Here is a 15,193-nt window from a genome sequence, read left to right on the forward strand (position 1 = left end):
GAAGGCTCTGTGATGCTTTGGGTTAGTCACAGTTTTCTGAAGCTGTCAAGAAGAGCAACTGACTTGGTGTTGGTCTGTTCTTCAAGATGGAACTTCAAGTCTCCTAGGAGGATGAAAGCACTGTTAATGAGGACTAGAGGGGCGATTACGTCCATGATGTTGTTTGCGAAGCTGGCTCAGGGGCTTGGGGAACAGAAGACTAGGTCCCACCCAGGGTGAAATTTGCTGTGATTCGTAATTTGAAGTTTAGGGGCTCCATGCGGTTTCTTCTGTATTTGGTGGAGGTGGTGCAGATGAAATTGTCTTTGTATACTATGGCAAATCCTCCTCCGTGCCTGTTTTGGCAGCCTTGCCTGGAGAGCTTGTATCTGGCGGTGATGGCAATGTCTGGCATTGAAGCTGTGGCCAGCCGTTTTTCTGTGTGGAAGAAGAGGTCCGGGGCAGCGTCTTCAAGCAGCTCCCAGATATGCTTCCTGAGTGAGCAGGCGTTGAGGAGAATGCATGTTATTGGTGTGTGTGGCGTCCGCATGTGTTTATTGATAAGTCTTATAGTATGTGTAAGGTGGGTGTAATGGATATGTTCTTGGTTGCAGTTGCAGACATGGTGGTGTAGGTGAAGCGGCAGAGGGAGCACGTGAAGGCTCCTTTCATGTTGTAAGGTGCGGCACGCCAAAAGAGGGTGATGTGACACCTAAGGTTTAAGGCATAAAGGAGAGCGGCTGGGCAGCCGTAGAGGAGAGCGGCTGGGCAGTCGTAGATCGATCGTAGACCAGTGTTTCTGGCACTGGGTGCTGTCCAGCAACAAATGGGTGTCCTGCACACGTCTGCACTGCGGTCACCATTAAGTAATTCCGGAGAGGGGGAGGAGCGCAGGGAACTGTAGACAAGGCTTTTGAGAAGCACAACAACAGCAAAGGAGAGAGGCGTGAAGGAGCAGGTAAGGAGTGGGGGAAAAGGGGGCGTAGAGAGAGTGGGAAAGAGTTGCAGAGGAGCTGGAGGGATGGCAAGTTCGGAAAAGAAGTGAGAGAAATGGCACAAAAAAGCAAAAGAGCAAGACAAACGGCATACAAAATTTACAGAGAGGGTGAGAAAAAAATGAGACATGGCACAAAGGCAAAAAGACGGAGAAAAACAGCACAGAAAAGTAATAGAGAGAATGAGAAAAGAGTGAGAAAATAAGAAAAGGAGGCAAAAAGCGAAAGAAAAACGGCCCGGAAGTCGCATCAATGGAAGAAAAGGCAGGAAAAACAGCACAGACATGGCCCAAAGAGGCTAAGTGAGCGAGAGAAATGGCACAGAAATGTTGCAGTAAGAATGAGAGCAAAAGTCAAAAAGAGGCCACACTGGCGCTGAGGGCAAACCTGTCAACAGTAGTCTAAATAAAGGGTCTCTCTGCTCCTAGGGATCAGGAAGCACACAAGAGGGAGTCAGTAGGCATCCAAAGTGCTGGAGCATGGCTGAGTGAAACTCTCTCATCTGAAGCGGTATGGCATTTGGCCCTGGAAACTGGGTTCTGTCTGCCCGAGTTGGGGGATAGTTTTTGTAAGTCAGCTGACTTCAGGAGAGAGCTCAAGAAGAGTGGTGCGAAGGAGCAGTGGCCAACTTCAATTTCTTATGTCTCTTTTTAGATTTACCTGGTGACTTGGATTCAGCCTCTCAAGCATCTCTGACGAATCCAGGAACGAGACTGGGTACAAATGTTCGACAGGGAATGCGACTTGGAGTGGCCCGACACGGAAATGTCTTATGCTTGGCGATGTACAGTTTTGCCTTATATTCCCTGATGGCCTTCAGATTCATCGAGATACAGTCGATGCAGCCGGGTACCACAAGTACACCAGGTGGGTAGGATTTGTCACAGACATCTGTGGCAAGTCTCTACAGGGTTTAAAGCCTGTAGTTGTTGGGGGTGATATCCCTTGCACACTGAAGAATGTGAGGTGAAAGGTCTATGAAAGATATGAAAAGAGTGCGGGATCCGCGTATGGTGGAGTGGAAAGAAAGGAACTGATGTCAATGCAAGGGAGTAGTGACTATCTATGCTATGCTACAGCTTCCAGCGCGCACAGGTACTGCTGAAAAGTTTACAGATTTTGACTGACACCTAGAGAGTATTCAAAAGGAGAGAAATTGGTAATAGAATTCTCTATTAGAAAGGGTAAATTTCAATAACACTGGCATGTATTATGGAGCAGAAGCCAGATTGACCAAATGAGGAACTTGTTGCTTTGATTTTGCATGATCTGAATATGCTTTTGGCATACAGTACGACAACTTCTGCAACATTTCAAAGACCTCTGAATGGAGCATGAAGAAAGGAATATGCTACTTACCAGTATGCATCTGTTCTTGGCATAGAGGGCTGCAGAGTGGTACATTTATGAATAGATCGCCATCTGGTGTTGGGCTCGGATGATTGCGCTTGTTTTTCTCTTGGAGAAGTCTTTTGTCGTCACAAGACTGGTGACTCCTCCTTTGGGTGCTAGTGCGCATGGGCATCGGCTCCATCCTTAGATTGTTTTGCCATAGTAGGGTTAGATGGAGTAGTATAATAGAATACAGATAGAAATGCCCATGTAAGTGTATCTAAATAAGATAATGTTGGAACAGACACAGGTTTCCGGGGAGGCTGGGAGGGCATGTACCACTCTGCAGCCCTCTATGCCAAGAACAGATACATACTGGTAAGTAGCATATTCCGTTCGAGGCATATGGGCTGCAGGAGCTACATTTATGAATAGACTATACAGCAGTTATTTCCCTAGCGGTGTTCAATAGTGTCTGTTGCATCAGTCTGAAATAAAGTTTTTAGTACAGCTTGTCCCACTCTAGCTTGTTGTGTTGCCTGCACATCCACACAGTAGTGTTTTGTGAAGGTAACCCAGGTAGCTGCTTTGCATATGTCATCTAGAGGAATGTTTCCTAAGAATGCCATAGATGCTCCTAGTTTACGTGTAGAGTGAGCTCTAGGAGGAACAGTTAATGTCCTTTTTGCTTTTAAGTAGCCTATTTGTATACATTTTACAATCCGCCTGGCAATGCCTGCTTTAGAGATAGGATTGCCCTTATGTGTAGGAGAAAACGCTACAAATAGTTGTTTTGTCTTTCTGAAAGTTTGTGTTCTTTCCATGTAGTACAATATCGCCCTTTTGACATCCAATGTATGTAGGGCCCTTTCTGCTACAGTCTGTGGTTTTGGAAAGAAGACTGGTAGTTCCACTGGCTGATTGATGTGGAATGCTGAAATTACTTAAGGCAAGAGTTTTGGGTTTGTTCTAAGAACCACTTTATTTTGGTGTAACTGCAGGAATGGTTCTTGTATTGTAAATGCTTGCAATTCACTTACTCTTCTGAGTGAAGTAATAGCTATAAGAAAGGCCACCTTCCATGCGAGGAATTGTATTTTACGCCTATGCATAGGTTTGAAAGGTGGTCCCATTAGTCTGGTAAGTACTATGTTGAGATTCAAGACTGGGGAAGGCGGTAGTCTTGGTGGAATGACTCTTTTGAGGCCTTCCATGAAAGCTTTAATTGCTGGTACTTTAAACAGGGAAAGATGCTGTCTGTTTTGCAGGTACGCTGCTATAGCTGCAAGATGTACTCTAATAGAGGTGTAAGCAAGGTTAGATTGCTGCAAGTGTAGTAAATAGCAAATAATCTCTTTAGTGGATGCGTCCAGAGGGTTGATGTTGTTACTGTTACAGTATACAGCAAACCTTTTCCACTTTGCTGCATAGCATGCTCTGGTGGTAGGACGTCTTGCTTGCTTAATGATTTCCATACAGTTTGGAGGTAAATCTAAGTATCCAAATTCTATGACCTCAGGAGCCAGATCGCTAGGTTCAATTGTTTGGGATCTGGGTGCATTATTTCTCCATGATTCTGTGTAAGGTGATTGGGTAATAATCTTAACTTTTGATGTGGCACCTGTGAGAGTTGCAGTAGCGTGGTGAACCACGGCTGTCTTGCCCACGTGGGTGCTACTAGTATCATTGTCATTGAATGTTGTTGTAGTTTCCGAACCACTAATGGAATTAGTGGGAGAGAGGGAAAAGCGTAAGCAAATTTGTTTGACCAATTTATCCATAGCGCATTGCCCTGGGACAGGTGGTGTGGGTACCTGGATGCAAAGTTTTGGCATTTTGCGTTCTGATGAGTATCAAAGAGATCTATCTCTGGTTGTCCCCATCTTTGGAAGAATGGCTGCAGTATTTGGTTGTGCAGTTCCCATTTGTGTATTTGTTCTGACTCTCTGCTTAGGATGTCTGCTATCTGATTTTGAACTCCTGGTCGGTGTTCGGCTAACAGATAGATCTTTTGAGGAATGACCCATCTCCAAATGTCCTGTGCTAGTCTGGATAGATGGAGAGAGTGTTTCCCCCCTGTTTTTGAATATAATACATTGCAGTCATGTTGTCTGTTCTGATCAGGACTGCTTTGTTGAGGATTTGCATTTGAAAAGCGTTTAATGCTAGAAACACTGCTAGTAGTTCCAGATAATTGATGTGCAGTCTTTTTTGCTGTACACTCCATTTTCCCTGCACTGTATATTTCTCCATATGCGCTCCCCATCCGATGAGCGATGCATCCGCTGTTAGTATCACTTGTGGAATCGGTTCTAGGAACGACCGCCCCTTGGAAATGTTTGTTGTGTTCCACCACTTCAGAGAGCGATGTGTGCGGTCGTCTACCAACACCAGATCTGTAATCTGACCTTGAGCCTGATTCCACTGTGTTGCTAGACATTCTTGCAGTGGACGCATTTGTAGTCTGGCATATGGTATTAGCAGTATTCAGGAGGACATCATCCCTAACAGCTGCATGAACACTCGAGCTGTTAGTGAGTTTTGTGGTTGAAATCTTTGGATCAACGTGATCATTGTTTGGATCCTGATTGGATTGGGGTATACTTTGGCTCTTTCTGTGTCTATAGTAGCCCCTAGATATTGTTGAACTTGGTTTGGTTGTAGGTGGGTTTTTGTGTAGTTCACTGTAAACCCTAGCTGGTGCAGCAATTGAATGGTTTTTTGTGTGTTTTGAAGACATTCTTCGTGTGACTTGGCTTTTATTAGCCAATCGTCCAAGTAAGGGAAGACATGTATTTGTTGTCTTCTTAGGTGTGCTGCAACTACTGCGAGGCATTTTTTGAACACCCTTGGTGCTGTTGTGACCCCAAACGGAAGGACTTTGAACTGATAATGTTGTCCTTCTACTACAAACCTGAGGTATTTTCTGTGGGCTTTGTGAATTGGGATGTGAAAGTAAGCGTCTTTTAGATCCAGTGTAGAAAGAAAGTCCCCTTTCTTCAGTAAAGGAAGTACTTGTTGGAGCGTGACCATGTGGAAATGTTCCGAATTTATGTATGCATTGAGAGGTCTGAGGTCTAAAATTGGTCTTAGAGACCCGTCTTTTTTGGGAATTAGGAAGTATAGAGAGTATACTCCTGTCCCTTGCTGATGTTTTGGAGCCTTCTCTATAGCATGCTTTTGTAGCAGTGATAGTACTTCCTGTTTTAACAATGTTACTCATTGGACGCTGTCTGGGGGGATGTTTGGTGGGGTAGCTGTGAGTTCTAGGCAATAACCATGTTGGATAATTTGTCTCACCCACTTGTCTGACGTGATATTTTCCCAGACAGGTAGGAACTGTGATAGACGTCCCCCGACCGGTGTTATATGGTCTGAGGGGAGTTTTATTAAGTCACTGTTTTGGGGTTGGGGAGTTGTGGTTGTTATTATTTCCACGACCTCTACCCTTGTTGTTGTTACCTCTGTAACTGCCTCTTGAATTACCTCTGAGTGATGTTGGTGTAAAAGAGGTAGATTGCTGGCTTGTGCCTGTATTCTTTGAACCGCCTCTATAGGTGGACCGACGAAAGGAACCTCTGTGAGTTGGCTGTTGTAATGCTCCCATTGATTTAGCCGTTTCTGTGTCTTTTTTCATCTTTTCTAAAGTCTCATCTGTACCTGACCCGAAAAGTGTTTTTTGATCAAAAGGTTGGTTCAATAAAGATGTTTGTACTTCTTGTTTGAACCCTGAGACCCTAAGCCATGCATGTCTTCTTAACATGATACTGGTGTTGATGGATCTTGCTGCAGTGTCTGCCGCGTCTAAGGCGCACTTAATGGAAGTGTAGGTTATTATCTTCCCTTCTTGTATAAGCTGGTCTGCCCTTTTTTGATGTTCCTTAGGGAGATGTGTAATGAGTTTTTCTAACTCATCATAATGCGGTCTATCATAGCGTGCAAGTAGCGCTTGTGTATTAGCTATGCGCCAGCTGTTTGCTGCTTGGGATGCTACTCTTTTGCCCGATGCATCTATTAACTTGGACTCTTTATCAGGAGGAGGAGCTTCTCCTGTAGATAATGAGTTTGCTCTTTTACGAGCGTTTGTGACTACAAGTGAGTTCAGAGGTACCTGTCCCTTAATAAATATTGGGCCCTTTGGGGCTGCCTTATATTTTTTATCAATTCTTGGGTTTAATACCCTAGCCCTCACAGGGTCTTTGAATATGTCTGCTGTGTGATTGAGAAGACCCTTTAGCATAGGTAGTGTTCCTGATGTTCTTTGTGCAGCAGGTAGCGTTTCTAAAAGGAAATCCTCTATTTGAGGTTCTGCGTGCAAATCTACCTTATAGTATTTTGCTGCCCTATTAATCAGCTGTACAAAACCTGTATTATCATCAGGTGGTGAAGGTTTTGAGGGGTATAATTCTGGGTCGTTATCATCATCTGACCCTGCATTATAATTCTCCCATGGGTCTTCTTCATCTGGGACAGTGTCCTCATCCCCATGAAGTTCTCCCTCCCCTGTGTCACTGTCTACATCTGTTTGAGGTGTAATTGGTCTTGGTGTAGAAGGTGGAGGAATAGCTGGCATAGTGTGAGGAAGAGGAGAAGAGGGTGTGTCTCTAGGTCTAGGAGAAAGGGGAGGAGTTGTATTTGTCCCCATTGTTCTCTTTTTAGGAGGAAGAGCTTTGTCATCTAGCTGTTCATTCTTCCTCTTTTTCGGTGATTTTGTCACCACTTTGCCAGTTTGCGGATCGATAAACAAAGTATTTTGTTTTGGATCTGTCTGCTGCTCCTGTGTCGGTACCGAAGTTTTTGGTTCCGAAAGGTGCCTTTGCTTCTGACCGTCAATGTTCTGTGTTTTCGGCACCGAGAATTTGCTCGATTCCGATTTTTTCGGTGTCGAGTAAGTCTTCGGCGTCTAAGCATGTTTCGGTTTCGACATGGAATGTTTTGACGGCGAGCTTTCCTTTGTATGGAGCTTCGGTGTCGATGTCGACCGTTTCTCGGTTCCGACATGGTGGGAGGCCGAGAGTTTCTGTTTCTGTTTCGGTTTCGTTGCCGGGCCCGAAGGCGGGGCGTCGGAAACTTTCTTCGGTAGTCTGACCGGGCTCGAAGGCGGGGTCGGTACCACACGGGGTTGGTTTTTTGGTAAGGGGACGTCGTCACTCGCGGTTTGTTGAACGTCGATTTCTTCGACATCAGACTCGTCCACCTCCGACCCCGACTCGTCCTCATGTTCCTCTTCTTCGGGGTACTGCACCTATAACAGCTCCGGGATTGCCTCCGACTGCATTCTCGAAACCTCGTGTCTTCGGGCTCGACGGTTTCTAATCGTCGATTTGGAGGAGAATGCTGCGCAGGCTTCGCAGTCCCTGGATTCGTGTTCAGGCGATAGGCAGAGATTGCACACCTCGTGTAGGTCCATGTGTGGGAACTTAGCACCACACGTTGGACATCTCTTAAATGGAGTCCTTTCCATGGCCTCCGGGCTGGACTACGTCGAGAAAGGCCTCCCGGCCTCGTCGACGTAGAAGAAAATGTTTATTGTAAGAGTCGAAACGCGTCGGAATGAAAATGAAATCGCGTTCGATAACAATACCGTCGAATTGGAAAGGGAATACGCGCCGAAATATCACTTTTTCTCGAAGTCGATCCGGAGCGCTTCAATCCTCATCCAAACCCGATGGCGGAAAAAAACAATCTAAGGATGGAGCCGATGCCCATGCGCACTAGCACCCAAAGGAAGAGTCACCAGTCTTGTGACGACAAAAGACTTCTCTAAGAGAAAAACAAGTGCAATCATCCGATCCCAACACCAGATGGCGATCTATTCATAAATGTACCATCTGCAGCCCATATGCCTTGAACATAAGTTTATTTAATTACAGCAAGTTCAAAAGAGGCATTGCAGTTATCCATGAGCAAAATGAGCAGATGGTAATGACCTGCAAAGGCCTGAATCGCTACACACCGACCGTGAGAGATTTGTATACTGTTACCAGACGCCTACAAGACGCCTTCACTCTTAGTTTCAGGGATTTATTGTATGATTTAGCTCAAACTAAGATACTGTAATACAAAGAATGTGTAGCAATAAAAAAAATCACTTTTATACCTAAAAGTCTTGTACACAAAGAGGAGACTTGGGTACATAGTACTGGTAATTATGGTATGGTCAACCTTGAACAGCTGCAGCAGTCTGTTGAGGCACAAATACAACTAAGGACACTTTGGAGTGTATTAGAGATTCCCCATTGTACTACATCCTCTCCACATTGGAAACAGAGGGGTTGGGCGTAAAAATATGATGCATCAAACTAAAAGTAGTTACGTCTTGAGCACAGTAAAAAGATACCCCTGGAGCTCGGTCATGCATTACCAGTACCAGGTAAAGAGAATTTGTTGGTTACATAGCCTGCATCAAACATTACCCCCACTATACAATAAAATTACAATAAAGATAGTTCACATATGGCTGAATTGTGCCCACACACAATATTGCATACCTTGGGCACACAAGCCTAATGCGTATTTTTCTCAAGACATGAGCCTGTTCTGTGCTCTAGCTGAAATGTTGCAAACTCCAGTAAGAGAAGACACAACTATTTTGACTGGTTTTCATCCATATTCCTAATCTAAGGTACAAGTAACCATCTACTGTTATCAAAAGGATTGAGTACTCCTATGAATGTTTCCCTTAATAAAATAGCTAAACCGGCCAAACAGAGCATTTAAAACCTGAAAAAATCCACATACCATAAAAAGAGGCTGGGTGCCAAGTGGCTAGCTAGGGTAAAAACACAATGTCAACAAAACATGCTGCTGGTCCAAAGTTGCACTTCCTGCAAAAACTTTAAAAACAAAGCTGTCACAGAGGACATTAAACTCACCATTCCTTTGTTGCTACAATTTTAGCACCATTTTGTTCAGATGAATATCGATTGCAAGGCAATAATTCAAATCCACTTTCAGTTGCAAACATTCTTAAGTAAATAAACACCTGAGAAATACAATAAAGAATAGATTACCTACAATTGTCATAGCTTGATTTTAATTTCCACAAGAAATACTATCCACTGGCACGCTTCACCATTATGAATGTCACTTGTTTTGTAGACTGCATGTTGATTTGTTTTACATAGGTCTCAATTTTTAAATGGTTGTTATGTTAGGAGAAAAACCCCAGACTGTTTCCAAGTACATCTGGAACGAATCACATTATTATGCCATCTGAGGCATTTAGCATATCTATTTCTAGTTAAACAGAACAGAGAAGAAGAATACAAATTAGATGTTAACGGTTTGCAACCAGAAGTTGTAAATACATATAAAGAAAACGTGTAACATCTCATTTTCCTAAGGCAGTACAGCATTTATGTGACGGATACAAACCACAATAAAAGTGAGGGTAGAAGACAGGTAAAGTTAATAGCCTGTAAAAATAGACTGCTAGTATTAACATCTTCGTCATAGTCATAGACTTGTGCCTATTTCTTGCTCGTTGGAAAAGATTGCCCACTTGTAACGCCAGCTACTCAGGCCCTACCCCGGTCCACTACGGGCTTGTACCGATTGTTGTGGAGGGTAGGGCGGCCAATCACCATCGAGAACGCTGGGAGGGTGGAGTCAGGGGCCACGGCGTTTAACACTTAAAGAGATGCACTTCCGGACGCGCAGCGGGCGCGCCAAAGGTAAGCCCGTTTGCGCCCGTCCACGCCTGTGCCGCGACCAGCGTCAGCCACGCTGCCGGCGGTCCCCTAACTAGGCAAATCTGCTGGTCGAGGTCCCAACTTTTAGCCCTGAGGCCCGAGACCGACTGTAGCAACATCAAGTGTAAACCCTCCTGGCTGCTCAGCAAGCACTTTGTATGTAAGACTGCTCCTTTTCTCGTCCCTTTCCTGGCTCGCCCGTGAGCAGGTAACAAAGAGGAGCCAAACCAAGCACCCCTAAGAGAGTTAAAAGCCCGTCTCCTTAACTGTCGGTCTCTCCCACGGCACGCAAACGATACTTGGCTATCCCTAACCTCGCATTCTGGAACCTGATGTTTCTTACTGAGACATGGATAAAAGACACCTCCAACCCAGACATTACTTTGGCGATCCCTCAAGACTACCAATTTCTCAGGATGAGCAGGCAAGGCACTAAAGTGGGAGGAGGGATTGCCATAATATCACGGTCGCAATGGAAGATAACCTCTAGGAAACTAGCTAACACTGGCCCCATCGAAGCAATGTACTTTAGTATCTCAGACTCAACGCACCTAATTTTTGCAGGTGCACTGATCAATCCGCCTAGCACCCAGCCTCTTTACCTCTTGGAGCTACTAGTGATCCTTGCAGATTTATCCTTGAAACACACCCACTTCACCATCTTAGGTGATTTTAACCTGCATGTTGATGACAGCACGTGTGCAAAAGCAAGATCCTTCGTGGAAACTCTGGCTGGCATAAACCTTGACCTGAGAGTACGTGGCCCTACCCACATCTCGGGTCATACCCTAGACCTTGTATTTCCAAACCTGCCGGGCCTTACCACCTTATTGCCACTCCCCCTGACCTGGTCAGATAATTTTCTAATTCCTTTTAATCTGACCACCGTCCCTCCTCCGGCTCTTTATAGTAGGACTAAGAACCTAGGGAGAAAGTGGTATAAAGTCACATGTGATACACTCGAACCCACATTGGCCAATCTGAACTGGCAACTCTCGAATGACTAGAATGCCGAAGTCGAGAAATTTAACATGCACCTTTCCACTGCCATAGACACCATTGCCCCCTTACAAACCCTCTCATGGCCCGAACTAAACCCTCGGCCCCCTGGTTCTCTCCGACTATGTGGGAAGAAAGAAGTAAATGTAAGAGGCTTGAACGCTTATGGCGACTCACCTATGACCCTTCTGCTAAAGCCATATACAGAAAGGCCTTAAAAACATTTCATAAACTCAAACAGACTACTATGAAAGAATATTTTACTAATAAAATCAATACCGTTGATAATTTGGCTAAAACATTATATCAAATTGTGAAGGAATTCATTAAACCAGCGGCTCTCACTCATCCTATTAAAGCAAGTCAAGAGCTCTGTGATGGCCTCTCTGACTTTTTTCATGATAAAATTGCTGACATTTTATCATCTTTTAATTTCGCTTAGAGGTCCAGCAAGGAGATCCTACCCCAGCCTCTCACTTCCTCTAGCGAAAAGATGCTCTGTGCCTTTAAGACAACGGCCCTTCAAAAAATGCAGCGATGTAAGTCAGGGTCACCTCTTGACCCGGTTCCCGCCCAGGTGTTTACTTCCTTGGCTCCAGTAATCATCCAACCACTAATCGCAATTTGGAATGCCTCCCTTCTTTCTGGCCACTTCCCTGCAGCATGGAAACAAGCCACATTGATCCCTCTTCTAAAAAAGCCAGAGGCTGATCCTGGAGTGTACAGTAATTATCGACCCATATCGCTCCTTGCCAAACCAGCAAAGATACTAGAAAAAGTCGTGCAGGAACAGCCGACCGACTATTTGGAGTCCAGTAATCTTCTCCACGATTCACAATCCAAATTTAGATCCGGATTTAGTACGGAGACAGCATTATTGGAGGCCACAGAGAACATAAGGGAGAGCGTGGACAGAGGCGAGGTAGCCATGTTGGTACTCCTCGATCTGTCTGCGGCTTTTGATACCGTCTCCCACTCCATACTGCTAGATAGAATCCATAAGATAGGGATACGGGACGCTCCTTTGTCCTGGATAAAATCATTCCTAACGTATAGAACACAACAGGTGTGGTGTCGACCCTTTCTGTCCGAAGACAAAAAAAACCTTAGTTGTCGAGTCCCTCAGGGGTCGGCTCTTAGCCCCCCTTTTTTTAATGTCTATCTGTCACCTCTGGCAAAGGTTATATAGGCATATGGAGTCAGAGTGATCTCTTATGCTGACGATACACAGCTAATTTTCTCTTTTAGAGACAACTCTGACTACAGACTTGAGAATTTTAAAGCCTGCCTTTCCAACATTGTATCTTGGATGACTCATAACACCTTGAAGATAAATACCGATAAAACTGAGGTGTTCTTCCATCAAATATCCCCCTTACAGCCGTCCAAGTGGTGGCCATCCGAGCTGGACCCTTCCCCATGCCCTGTGAAAGTAGCTCGAAATCTAGGCTTTCAAATTGATAATGAACTATCTTACAAAACCCAAATTCATAAAGTGACCTCTGAATGCTTTGGCAAATTGCATATGATAGAATAAATCTCCCCTTACCTGCCCATGGACTCTATTAAGACTATAAGGCATGCCCTCATTACCTCCCATTTGGATTACTACAATAGCCTATATGTGGGTGCTCCTGCATATCTTCTACAACGATTACAGATTGTTCAGAATGCTACGGCCAGGTTGATTTGCAAGGTTCCCTACCGCCATTCTATTTCCTCTCACCTGAAGAACCTTCACTGGCTGCCTATATCCTCCCAAATCCAGTTCAAAGCCCTGGTTCTTACCACTCAGGGCTCTGAATGGGAAAGGTCCGGGGTATCTCAGACGAAGGTTGAAACTAGTTCACTCATCACGAGCTCTCAGATCCAACCAACTCCGTCTCCTGCTCCCCCCGCTTCCATCGAGCTAGAAAAGGTGGTAGACCTTTTGCGGTGGTTACTTCCAAACTATGGAATTCCCTTCCACTTAATCTTCGACTGATCGAATCTGAATCTCAGTTCAGATGTAAACTAAAGACATGGCTGTTCTCCAGCTGCTAACTTCTAGGTTCTACGTTGCTGCTGTCCTCAGCGCTGGGACACCCCCGTTGGGGTGTAGCAGCGCGCTTAATACATTTCATAAATACATTTTTTTTAAATGATGGCCTACGTATATAATTTTAAAATAGTCGGTACTGTAGCACTTTGTTTCAGGGGCAACTATCTAACAATGTCAAGCTGTCTCAAATATTGAGCAGATTAGTTAAACACTATTCTAAAAACGAAAGGAGAACATGCATGTATTGTCAATGAAAACAAGGACATTCCGCATGATCAATGTTCCCTCTAATTGTTTTCCTCTTTGTGCAGCAATAAAGGTACTCAATGTGCTGCAGCCAAGGCTTTGTGCACTGAAGAAAAGCAACAACTTAATATGCAAGCATGTAAATACTTCAACCTATCAAAATCAGTAGTGTTACCAAGGGTGCAATGGGCTCTAATGCAACCCAGAAAAATTGCACCCCCTCGCCTCTGAGTTGGAATTAAAAGACACCCATTACAATTGTGCAATGGGCTCCATGCAACCCTGGGCACCGGTGCCACTGCATCTTGTGACCTTACTACTCTGCCAATCATCTACCTTTGCTCCTCTTCTTGCCGCTAGTCTCCTTCCACCTCTCATCACCCCTATCTCTTTCAACTCTGTCTCTCTTGTTTGTCTTTATCTCCTTTTCCTTTTTGAGCTCTCTTTGTTCTTTATCCTTCCCACTTTATCGCTCTCCTTCACTTCTCCCTCATCCAGTCTCCTCTCTTGAGTCTACATCCCACCTTTTTCTCTCCCCCACTTCCTCCAAATCTCCGTATTTTTACTCACTCCACCCTTACTTTATCAAATCTATATCTTGGCTAGCTTCTCTCACTCTTCTTGTTCCTGTCCTGGTCTCTGACCTCTGTGTTTGTCACAGCTTTGTTTCCCTATCTCCGTGTGTTTCTCCTTATTGCCTTAGCCTTCCTTCATTCTTTTCCTCCTCTTTTGCTCTACTTGCTATGTTTCACTCCCCTGCTTTTCTCTTCATTTCGTGTGTATTTAGTTCTTACTTTTTCTATGTCACTTCCAAAGCTCATCCTCTTCATAAATGCCCTTTTCTCTATATGCTGAAATCCTATCCCTCCTTCAATCTCTCCCCCAAATCTCCTTCCCTTCTCTATTTATCTTTCTTTCTATTATTTTTATCCTTCCTTCTTTTCTCCTTTCCCATCATTTATCTTTTCTTCTTTTCATTCCCTGTTCCATCATTTCTCTACTCTTCCATCTTTCTCTGCATTCCGTCTTTCCTATCTCCTTTATCCATTTTCTCGCGCTGTCTCTCCTCTTTCTTTATTCTCTGTACTTCATAGCCCATTCTCATATACTCTTTCACTTTCCTCCTTTCTCATTGCCGCTATCAGGGAGACACCTTCACCCTCGCAAGCAACCATGCCACCTCTCGGAGAAGGAAATTCTAGCTCGCCTCCTCTCCTACAACTCTCCCCCTGTTCACCCTTAGTCCGCAAGACCTCATTGAAGAGGAAATTCGAGCCATCCTCCTGTCCTACAACTCTAACCTAGAAACCCCTAAGCCACCATGCCATTCACACAGTCGCAATCAACCCCAATAATTCAGCTACTCTCCGCAACAGAAGTGTGGGTGATAGTAACCTAGCACCAGTACCCCTGTCCACCCCTTCATACGACACTCTCTCCGACTCCCCTTTCGTTTGGCCTCATACGGAGTCAAAAACTTGACTTTGTAATCCTGACCAAATCCTCTTCTCCATGCCTGGACCTCCTAGTCCCTCCACATTACATCGCAAGGCCGGATAGGCAATCTAGCAAAAAAGGCGGAGGCATTGCCCCCATTTACCGCTCTAACCTCCTTGTTACAGAACTCCTGGCAAACACCACAGGCGCCTGTGAACACCTTTTACTTTCCATATGCAGCAACACCACCCAACTGTGCAGTCTGCACATTTTTTACCACCCCCAGGCATGAATGACGCCTTCACTGATCAACTCATGGAAATCATCACAGCCAAGGTTTCCCCCAACTCTAAAGACATTTTCTTCAGTGACTTCAACCTGCATTGGAATGACCCTAAAGATTCTCATGTCAATGCCATCAAAGACTTCCTGGCCGACCAAGCCCTTACCAAAGCCTGCTCACTCCCCAT

General features: G+C 44.8%; 2 protein-coding genes across 3 annotated transcripts in view; both read right to left on the reverse strand.

The window, feature by feature from the left end:
- The window catches only part of KMT5B (lysine methyltransferase 5B), a 288,550-nt gene that overhangs the window by 112,379 nt on the left and 160,978 nt on the right, over positions 1 to 15,193 (reverse strand). For both annotated transcript variants that reach the window (XM_086957817.1, XM_086957816.1), the window contains exon 7: positions 9,182 to 9,291. In XM_086957817.1, the coding sequence (XP_086813943.1) occupies positions 9,182 to 9,291 (110 nt within the window). The remainder of the gene's footprint in view (positions 1 to 9,181; positions 9,292 to 15,193) is intronic.
- Positions 5,701 to 6,546, reverse strand: LOC147733256 (uncharacterized). Its single transcript, XM_086958942.1, has one exon. The coding sequence runs from the start codon at positions 6,544 to 6,546 to the stop codon at positions 5,701 to 5,703; it is 846 nt and encodes a 281-aa protein (XP_086815068.1).

This window comes from Lissotriton vulgaris, chromosome 2_1, assembly GCF_964263255.1.
Source record: "Lissotriton vulgaris chromosome 2_1, aLisVul1.2, whole genome shotgun sequence".
Classification (NCBI taxonomy): Eukaryota; Metazoa; Chordata; class Amphibia; order Caudata; family Salamandridae; genus Lissotriton; species Lissotriton vulgaris.

Bases quoted from the DNA above. Each gene is read 5' to 3' on its own strand.
- LOC147733256 (XM_086958942.1), bottom strand. From the start codon at position 6,546: ATGCTAAAGGGTCTTCTCAATCACACAGCAGACATATTCAAAGACCCT.